Source organism: Physeter macrocephalus, chromosome 18, assembly GCF_002837175.3.
Source record: "Physeter macrocephalus isolate SW-GA chromosome 18, ASM283717v5, whole genome shotgun sequence".
Taxonomy (NCBI): domain Eukaryota; kingdom Metazoa; phylum Chordata; class Mammalia; order Artiodactyla; family Physeteridae; genus Physeter; species Physeter macrocephalus.
In genome coordinates this window covers 54,958,180-54,969,203 of record NC_041231.1, presented here as the reverse complement: position 1 = coordinate 54,969,203, position 11,024 = coordinate 54,958,180, and the positions used below count along the sequence as shown (strand labels likewise).

The 11,024-nt window shown below is 38.3% G+C and overlaps 1 protein-coding gene across 2 annotated transcripts in view; it reads left to right on the top strand.

The window, feature by feature from the left end:
* The window catches only part of PDCD6IP (programmed cell death 6 interacting protein), a 63,640-nt gene that overhangs the window by 3,685 nt on the left and 48,931 nt on the right, over positions 1–11,024 (top strand). For both annotated transcript variants that reach the window (XM_028479670.2, XM_024116532.3), the window contains exons 2-3: positions 7,316–7,370; positions 8,863–8,932. In XM_028479670.2, coding sequence (XP_028335471.1) covers positions 7,316–7,370; positions 8,863–8,932 — 125 coding nt within the window. The remainder of the gene's footprint in view (positions 1–7,315; positions 7,371–8,862; positions 8,933–11,024) is intronic.

The following is an 11,024-nucleotide window of genomic DNA, read 5'->3' as shown; positions in this document are numbered from 1 at the left end:
TGTGTATATATATATATATATATATATATATATATTTACACATACATATATATATAACCACATCTTCTTTATCCATTCCTCTGTTGATGGTTATTTAGGTTGCTTCCATGTCCTGGTTATTGTAAATAGTGCTGCAGTGAACATTGGGGGTGCATGTGTCTTTTTTTTTTTTTTTTAATAAATTTATTTATTTTATTTTTCGCTGTGTTGGGTCTTTGTTGCTGTCCCCGGGCTTTCTCTAGTTGCGGGAAGCAGGGCTACTCTTCGTTGCAGTGCGTGGCCTTCTCATTGCGGTGGCTTCTCTTGTTGCAGAGCATGGGCTCTAGGCGCACGGGCCCAGTAGTTGTGGCACGCAGGCTTCAGTAGTTGTGGCTTGTGGGCTCTAGAGCATAGGCTCAGTAGTTGTGGCGCACGGACTTAGTTGCTCCGCGGCATGTGGTATCTTCCCGGAGCAGGGCTCGAACCTGTATACCCTGAATTGGCAGGTGTATTCTTAACCACTGAGCCACCAGGGAAGTCCCTGGTATATAGTATTCTTGTTGACATTTTTTAATAGTTTGTAATTTTAGTTTTCTTTAACTCAAGAGTCCTTTATATAGGTTTTGTAAAATTTCTAAATTTGTGTGTCACTTTTTTGTGGGTTAATATTTAGTTTGCTGCATTATGGTAGTATCTTTTTCATTTGTAAAATAAAGTTGATGGAATTAGTTTCATAATATCTGGAATTTTATCCCAGCACTAGTGTTTTACAGATCAAGAAAGAAAATATTCCTGTTTCTCAAGCTGTTGCTTACATTCTGATTGTTGCTGAAGATATTGAGATAATATTAACCCTAATGACGTTGCTACAAATTTGTTAATAAAATAGTGTGGGGAATATAAAGATATATAATACCTGACCCTTGGGTCTCAAGGAATATCTGTAGTAGCCAGACCTTAAATTGGCTCAGTAATTTTATTCTGCATAAATGAATAAACTTGAAAATTTAAAGGAAAATTTAAAATCTCTGCTTTTCTATGTTCTGACTTTTCTAATGTTTAATAAATAAAATAGCTTGTCAGGACTTTCTTCATTCTTTGTAACCCTAAAGAGAATCTTCTCTCAGAATCTTCTGCACACAGGAGGTTTAAGCCACGCAGCTAGCTTTGTGGTAGAGTTAGACTAAGATCTTGACTTCTTGACTCCCTGACTATTTACTTTCTGCCATACTCTGCTGCAGTAGTGCTTCATTAGTGATTCTTCGTGAGGTAAATTGGGCAAAGAAAGAAGTGTGAAAATAAGGTTCAGGAGGCATCTGTTAACTCTGATCAATATCTGGCCCAGCTCTCTTGTTTCTGTCTCTGGTTGGTGGGCTGGGAGTTGCCCAGCCCTCAGTGCTGGCTGGAGCTGGATGGGTTATGTGAATTTGCGTTGCAGTATCACTTTGCCTAACGTAGATTGGTTGTTCTCCGTCTTCACACCTTCCCCCTAAAAAAAACTTTAAAACTAGAATTTCTAATGGGAATTTGTCCTGTACCTATCACTGGTATATTAAAAGAAATATATTCATTTCCTTTTTTTTCCCCATGAGATTTTAAACGTTGAATTCTTAGATATGTGCTCTAAAGTGAGTTTTATGAAATACTGGAGAACATGTAAAACACTTATGAATAGTTGTAAAATAAGAATCTGTAGCTACCGTTTTTCCAACATGTGCAGTGTGTCCAGGCAATATTTTAAGCTTTGCGTATATATTGTATCATTTGTCCCTCATGCTTAAATTAAATGAGGTTTTGTCACTTTAGGAAGGGTTTAGAGAGGTTGAGTAACTTGCATGCAGTCACACAGCTAAGAGTTGGTGGAGTTGGGATTCAAACTCAGGGTTGTCTGACCTACCTTTTTTTTTGCGGTACGCGGGCCTCTCACTGTTGTGGCCTCTCCCGTTGCGGAGCACAGGCTCCGGACGCGCAGGCTCAGCGGCCATGGCTCACGGGCCTAGCCGCTCTGCGGCATGTGGGATCTTCCCAGACCAGGGCACGAACCCGTATCCCCTACATTGGCAGGCGGATTCTTAACCACTGCGCCACCAGGGAAGCCCTGACTTACCTTTTTATGTTTAGGATTTTATAGTTAATTAATTTTTTTTTTTTTTACTTATTTTTAAAATAAAATCTTTAACAGTACAGTTTCTTTTCTTTTTTTTTTTTTTTTTTTTTTTTTTGCTACACCAGTACTCTGGTGTAGCATACTGGCTTTCCCTCTCCCCACTTGTGGAAAACTTGCAGCCTAGGTCTAATTTGTTAGAGGTATACCCTGGGATAGAATCTGCTGATTGAGTAAAGCATATTTAAATGATAAAGAGAGGGGTGTGGTAGATTCTCTTGTTCTGCTCTTGTTCCCTCTCTAGAGAGCTTTGATAGCTGAGAATTAGGCTGAACTATGAGGGGTCATATGTGGTGGAATTACATTGAAAGAATAGCTTACTGTACTTCGTACGGTAGAACAGCATTTTCCCTGTGGTACCTACACTTAGCAATGGCTATTTTCTTTTGAAAAGCATTAGTGGGTCTCTTTGTTGGAGTTTACTCCATATTATGAAGTCAGATATTATTGATTTCCAATGACTGTTGTACAGTACTTATATTTCATTTTTTCATACTTACATTTCATATTATATAACCTGTCTTAAGACAGCTATTTTACTTTGAAGATTCCATCGCGTATCTTCCTAGTCATTTAAATGTAGGATATACATGCACTGTTACCCCACATAAGTTTTGAGAGTTGACCCCAAAAGCTTTGGAGTAAATAGGGTAGGTATAAAATTTTAGTACATTCTCTTTAGCCTTTCTTTTTTTCCTGATTCACTTGCAGAGCAAGTAGCTTCATCTCCTCCTACTTCCTTCCTTGCTGTCTGTAGAGCAGAGGCCTGCCCAGCTGCCTGTTTTTGTATGTTCCAGGGCACCACTCTAGTGTTGTGAGCCTTGGAGAGCTAGCTGAGGTGCTCCCCTCTGCACCATCCTCCCCTTTATTCCAAGTGTTTGCCTCTCTGGCCAGTAGCCATGCCTCACTGCTGCCCAGGGCTTGCTCAGGTGCCCTACACGTTGGGTTTTCTGCTTGGCAATGGCTTGGCAGTGAAGGGTGTAATTTCGCACCGGAACTTGATGACTCAGCAAATTGCCCTTTCTCCTGCCAGCTGTACCAGCCGCCCACGTTGAGATGGCTGGACTCTGGCAGGAGAGAAGGGCATGCCGATATTTGAGCGTCACTGGGGCAGAGAGTAAAACGGACTGTATTAGCCACTACTCACCTCCCTCCCCTGGGCTTCTTGCCACCAGACTGGATCCTCTTCCCTTGGAGAAGTCTCCAGCTACTGGCAATTAGATAACTGTGTACTTAGTGTACCCACCATCTGAGATGGCCCAACCGAGGTAAAAAGCGCACAGGGCAGGGCAGGAGTTTTCTATCTTGTTATAACAAGTACCTACATTTTATCCTTGATTTTGCCTTTTTTTTGGCAAAGCCTAGAATAGCCCTTTTCAGAAAAAGTGTGCCGGTCCCTGCTCTATAGCCCTGTCGGCCTCCTTGCACATTGTTGCCTCAGGGTCTTGGTACTTGCTAGTCTCTCCTTATGGACACGTTCTTTGGTAGCTCCTGTTTATTCCCAAAACAGAGAATCTCAGGTTTTACTTTTCAGAGATTAAAAAAAGTTGCTTTTTAAAAACTTTGCATTTTACTGATTCATTTGTTTGGAGCTAGCAATGAAACTGAGCAAATAGACCCAGTTTCTGATACAGTCCTTTGAGAGAAAAGACATTAAACAAAGTCCCGCAAATAAATATATTACCAACTGTGGTAAGTTCTGTGAAGGAAAAATTCAGGGGCCTAAGATTATAAATGGAGAGGGGAACTAATTTAGAAAAGGAGTGAGATTGAGTGCCTCTATCATTTCTGCCACCACCGTGGATCATCTGTTTACTGGATTACTGCAATAGCTTCCTGACTTGTCTCTACTTCTGCCCTGGCATACCTGCAAGTCAGTTTTCTACATAGCAGCCAGGGAGACTGTGAAAATGGATTAGCTCGTGTTACTCTCTTTTTTTTTTTTTTTTGCGTTACGCGGGCCTCTCACTGTTGTGATCTCTCCCCGTTGCGGAGCACAGGCTCCAGACGCGCAGGCTCAGCGGCCATGGCTCACGGGCCTAGCTGCTCCGCGGCATGTGGGATCTTCCCAGACCGGGGCACGAACCTGTGTCCCCTGCATCGTCAGGCGGACTCTCAACCACTGCGCCACCAGGGAAGCCCCCTAATTGCCTTTTTAGTCTCCTTCAATCTGGAATAGTTCCTCAGTTTTTCCTTGTCGTTCACGATGTTGGCATTTTTGAAGAGTACAGGCTACTTACTTTGTAGAATGTCCCTCAATAAGGGCTTGCCTCATATTTTCTTGTGTTTTATGCATTTTGGGGCTCTAGTACCACCCAAGTGATGCTGTGTTCTTTTTAGTGCATATTAGGAAAAACACGAGGTTGATTTGTCTCATTGCTGATAATGTTTAACTTTTATCACTTTGTTAAGATGCTGTCTGCCAGATTTTTTGGCCTTACAATTAATAAGTTATACTAATTAGTATTTTGTGGGGAGGTACTTTGAGACTTTGTAATATCCTATTTCCATCAAACTTTCATGTTTTAGCTTCCATTAATGATTTTTACCTGAATCAGATATTATATTATGAAAGATGCCAAATGTTGACTCTTCTCACTTCATTGTTTCTTGTAGATTTATTAGTTGGCATTGTACAGTAGGGTAGAGCTTTCCCTATTCACCTGTTTGTTTTGTTTACTTTAGAATGGTGTTCTTATTTTCCTCAATGGGTTATGATTTGTTATTTATTTGAATTATTCTGGACTTGGCTAGTAGGAGCTGCTTAAAGCTAGTTCCTGTGTTCTTCTGATATATCCTCATCATTTTTTGAGTCCTTAACTTCCTAGCATAGCTAGATGTTTTAGGCTTGGCGCTTAAATTTTCTCAGTCGCAGCCATGGAGCTAGCAATTTCTCTAAGGACTGGCTCCGTTTAATGCATAGTACTATTTATCTGGCCTCTAGGTGTGCTTATTGCTACTTAAGTATTATTGCTTCTAGGACCTCTCAGCATATACACTTAGGAAATACACACACACACACACACATTTATACCTCTTTTTGTATCTGTATTACATCGTATTAAAAAATGAGTTCACATTGTTACCTCCAGTTCCAATCCAAAGCCAGCGTTTCTTCTAGCTGTTCACCTTCCCATGTTTGTAACTCCTTTCTCTGGTAGTTAGACGCCTGACTCCCATTATCTTCATTGTATTTACCTAATTGCTCAATTCTTCCTCTGTGTAACCAAACTTGTGGCCATGGCAGCCCCAAACTTGATTTCTGACATGTTGCTCCACCCCTCTGGAAAACTTGGCCTCAGAAATAACAATTGCAAAGAGCCATGGTGATGGGGGTGCAGGAGCAGGGAGGTGATAAGGGAAGGAAGAAAGATTACAGGCCAGTTAGAAAGCTTGGCCTTGGACACCCCCCCAACACCCTGGCTAGCTCAGAGGTCTGCCTGATAGGGGAAGACTGCCTCATGTTTGATAATCATTCTGGCTGCTGTGTGGAGAACACATTGAAGAGAATGAGAAAGGAGAAGAGTAGACAGGGCAACTGACTAGGGAACTTTTGGATTAGTTTACTTTCAAGGGAGAGTGGAAGTGCTGACTGTGTAGCAGTGGTGCAGATGGACAGGAGAGGACATACCCAAATCATATGGGAAAGTTGGTAAACCTGTTTTTTAATCAGTAGTTTACCAGAGGTGTTAATCTGCCCAATAGATATAAAGTTATCTTAATGAGAAATAGTATTTTAAGGTATACATTGGTTACCTAGGCATATATTAGTTTGCTTTTAGCCAATAATAGTTGATAAGTATTTTTCTTTGGTGGTAAGAGTTTTTTGTTGACAGTTTTTTCATTGCATGCATTTTAGATACAGGTTTACACATTAAAAGACTGCGTGGGACTTCCCTGGTGGTGCAGTGGAGAAGGTGCTGCGCTCCCAATGCAGGGGGCCTGGGTTCGATCCCTGGTCAGGGAACTAGATCCCACATGCATGCCACAGCTAAGACCCGGTGCAACCAAATAAATAAATTTAAAAAAAGACTACGTTAGTTAACTTTAAAATGGCTGATTGAAATCTGATTTGTGGGCCACTCAAAGTTAACATGCATAATTTTAGTATACTCCAGTTGTATTTACATAAATGTGTGTAATATTTAGCTTTGGTAATTTTAAATTTTGACTGGTTTTTATATTTAATTAATTATTTATTTTTTATGGTTCTTTTTTTCTTCCTGTTTTATTGAGATATAATTGACACATAGCACTGTATAAGTTTAAGGTGTACAGCATAATGGTTTGATTTATATGCATCATGAAATGATGACCACAATAAGTTTAGTGAGTATCCATCATCTCATATGGATACAATGTTAAAGAAATAGAAAAAAATTTTCTTTTCCTTGTGATGAGAACTCTTAGGATTTACTCTCTTAACTTTCATATAGAACACACAGCAGTGTTCATTATATTTATCATGTTGTACTTGACAATCGCTAGTACTTATTTATCTTGTAGCTGGAAGTTTGTACCTTTTGACTGCCTTCATCCAGTTCCCACTCCCCTCAGCCCCCCACCTCTGGTAACCACACATCTGATCTCTGTTTCTATGTTTGTTTTTGGAATATAATTGACCTACAACACTATGTTAGTTTCTGTCACATAACATAGTGATTTGATATTTTGGTATATTTCAAAATAATCACCACAAGTCTAGATGCCATCTATCACCATACAAAGATATTACATAATTATTGACCATATTCCCCACAATGTACATTCTATATTCGTAACTCATTTATTTTGCAACAGGACATTTATACCTCTTAATCTCCTATGCAGTAAGGAAAAGACAGCCTCTTCAGTAAATGGTGTTGGGAAAACTGGACTACTTTCTCACACCATGCACAAAAATAAATTCAAAATGGATTAAAGACTTTTAAATGTAAGACTTGAAACCATAAAACTGCTACAAGAAAACATAGTACACTGTTTGACATGAGTCTTTGTAATATTTTTTTTGAATATGTCTCCTCAGTCAAGGGAAACAAAAACAAAAATAAAAACTGCTACAAGAAAACATAGTACGCTGTTTGACATGAGTCTTTGTAATATTTTTTTGAATATGTCTCCTCAGTCAAGGGAAACAAAAACAAAAATAAACAAATTTGCTCTGTTTTTTAGATACTATGATCAGATCTGTTCCATTGAACCCAAATTCCCATTTTCTGAAAATCAGGTAAGTCACTAATTTTAATTTGTTTTAAAGTTACATGATAATGGTAACTCACTCATTTCCTCCTACCCATGGTATTTTATTAAAATAAATGGTGCCTCTTCACTATCCCTAGGTTTTTATAAGACTTTAAAAATACAAATTAGAAACTTTTAAGCCCATTGTAAAGAGTCTCTTGGCATTTCTATTCATGCCATTCCTCAATCACTTCTGGACTCATTTAGTGCATTGGACTGCATTTTTTTTCTTGCAGTTTTTAATCAATAGGATCTTTTGACTAATATAATCTGTGGTGCCCTTTCCTTTGGTTTTTACAGAATAAAGAAGGAAACTGTATGATTCAGGAAGTACTAATCTCATTTTATGTGCTTTAAAAATTATTTGCACAAGTTATATTTGCATATGAATTTGCAAATACTATGATTAGATGTTACACTATAAGAATGTCAATCTTACTTTCTCTTAAAGGCTAGATATTGAAAATGCTGATGATTTCTTACAGTTTTATTTGGGAGACTTGTTGAAAGTTTTTAATTTGTGTGGCATTTCTAAATTTTAAAATAGTTTATACAAAATACTTGAAGCATTCTTGTACTAAAGTTTTTACAAGTCAAATAATATGGTGAGATTTGCTTTAAAATACTCCAGGAGAAAAAGTATGTGTGTAGTGGGGTTGGGGTTGGGAAGTGAGGGTAGATGAACCAGGAAGGGCAAAAGGCTAAAACTGCTCATGGGTGTGTGGGAGTTCCTTGTGTTATTCTCTCTAGTTTTGTGTGTATTGAAAATTTCTCTAATCTAGAATTGAAAAATTTTGTATTGGATTGCAATACATAATTTAAAAGAGGCTAAGTTCTTTTTAACCTTCACGTGTGGAATATTTTAGAGTAGAGTGAGATGCAGTTTTTAATTAAGTAAAGTTTTCATTCGTGTACAACATACATACATAAAAGTGAACAGTATCATGTGTATAGCTTGAATCTTCAGAAAGTGAATATATATGTATAACCACCACCCAGATCAAGAAGTAAAATATTGTCTCATTTTATCCTGGAAAGGTAACCATTCTCCTACTTTTGTCATCATGGAATAGTTTTAAATTTTATCTTCTGGGAAACCTGTAGAGCTTACTTTGTTGCCTTTACTTCTCTTGGCTTATTTGATGATCGTTTATTAAGTATCTGTTCTGTTCAAGCCATTGTGTGTTTGTAAAGATGAGTAAGATTGTGTTTTCTGAAGAAGACAATATGTATTCAGTTACTGAGGCAGAATGACCATTTGAAATATCCTAGTGCCAGTATCTTACTTTCAAAAAAGAAAATTTTATGGTCCACCAAAAGGAAAAGGAATTGGTTGGTTAGAGAAGATAGTATTTTAGATGGGTTGAAGCTTTTGTCCTTTTCTTCACTGTGGATTTTTCTTTGAAAGAGACTTAATACTTAATGAGATCCAGGAAGGTAACATGAATTTCTTTTCTTTTTTTCCTCTTTTTATCAAGATCTGCTTGACATTTACCTGGAAGGATGCTTTTGATAAAGGTTCACTTTTTGGAGGATCTGTAAAATTGGGTATGTAATTTTTAAATAAAAAATGATAGGAAATTTGTTCTAAATACTTTGTATTGTTTTAGGTTTCTAAAATTGCTCTCCTGACGACTCTTTGTAAATAATAAAAATTTTTATGTTTTATTTTCTTTTTAACTTCAACTTTTAATGAAATTGCCGAATATTTGTAGAGAGCCTACACCTTGCCGGGCACTGTCCTAGTTTTAAAAATGAATAAGATGGTTGTACTCAGTCAGGTTGGGAAGGTAGCTATCATTCTAAAATATTGTAGAGAGTAGATTAGTCTGTGAACAAACTTCTGGGAGCATAGATGAAGAAGTAGTTAATTCTGTCTGTTTGAATGCAAGTGATGTTTGAGTGAGGCCTTGAAGGATGCGTTTGGTTTTTCCAGGTAGAAAATAACATTACAGGTAGAATATCATAACTGAAAGTCACAAGGCTTTTTGATCTACCAGCTCATCTCGTTAATCTTTCTGTGTGTTAACTTTCTCCTCTGTGAAGTGGGGAATAGTACTGTGAAGTACTGTTTATTTCATTGGGTTCTTCTGTGGATTAAATGAGTGAATATGTGTAAAGTCCTTAGAACAAGGCTCAATAACTATTAGCTACAATCAATAATATGAGTATTATATTACATATGAAATACATATATATAATGTGTATGCATCATAGAATATATGCTATATAATATTATATACAATGTCATATAGTATGTTACTATATGTAATACATATTGATATAATTATTGTTAAGGCTTGAAACCTTAGGTGAATTGGGGATTATGGAGGGTGAAGACATTGGAGAGTAGATTGTGAAGAGCTGCAAGTGTACTGTGGATTTGTGCTCTTCCCTCTTATATGTTTATAGCTTATTCCACCCGGGCACTGTGGAAGGGGCTTTACACATATTATCTTAGTAAATTCCTTCTCAGCCCAATGAGGAAAGGCACTGTTATCACTAGTTGCACAAACTGGTTTAGAAAGATTAAGTGACTTTCCAAGATCATATGGCAAACATTTGATGAAGCCAGATATAACTCCAGAAAGCCTAAGTCCAGAGACTAGAGAGAAACAGACCAGTTAGACTGGTGAGAGATGAAGAGATTTGACTAGGTGTAGTGTATGTGGGTCAAGGAAGGGATGGGTTTGAGAGAGGGTTCAGAGATGAAACTGATGGATCTGCTGGCTGGCTGTCAGAAGAAAGAGTAGGAGTTGATGTTTGACTCTAAGGTTTCTAACTTGGTTTGACCTGTGGCTAATTATTCCTTTCAATAGACAGGTTGAATTTGACTTTTCTGTGTTATATCTGGGTAGACGTTTCTCTTTGGCATTTAGAAATAATATATTTAAAGCTCAAAAGAGGTCGAGATGTAGATTTGGGAACAATTTTCATTAAATGATAATAAATTTATCTCTTCTGGTAGATTGTAGATGGGGAAAAATATGAAAGCCAAGCTAGGGAATACAACGTTCAGGGGAACGAGAAGAAGAGGTTCCTGGGAATGAGGCTGAGAAAAGACTTTCAGATCTCAGAGGAACCAGGGTAAAATAGAGACAATGGGATTGAATGCCGGAAGAGTTTCAGAGATTGTGTCCAGTGGTTCCCAAACCTGGCGGCATATTACAGTTACCTGGAGAGAATGTTAGAAATACAGATTATATCTTTACAGACAAAGATACAGGATGCCAGATGTGATAGGAGGACATTTCAGGGTGGGCCACTGGAATTGATATCTTTGAAAATAACTTCAGGTGACTCTGATGTTGAAATGTCATTGACAGAGTCATTGTGGTGGAGGTCAAGAAATAGAAGGTTGTAGAATTCACTGGATTTGGCAGAGAAAGAAGTGTCACTAGGGGCATGCTGAAGTCAGATTGCGTCACGTTGAGGAGTGGACTGGAAGTGAGGAAGTGCAAGCAGCATGTGTGGGTTGCTCACTTCAGAAAATATACAGTAAAGAGTTGGGGACAAAGGGAGCGTTATGCTGAGAGGGAGGCAAGGTCAAGAAAAGGACTTCTAGGGCCTCCCTGGTGGCGCAGTGGTTGAGAGTCTGCCTGCTGATGCAGGGCACACGGGTTCGTGCCCCGGTCCGGGA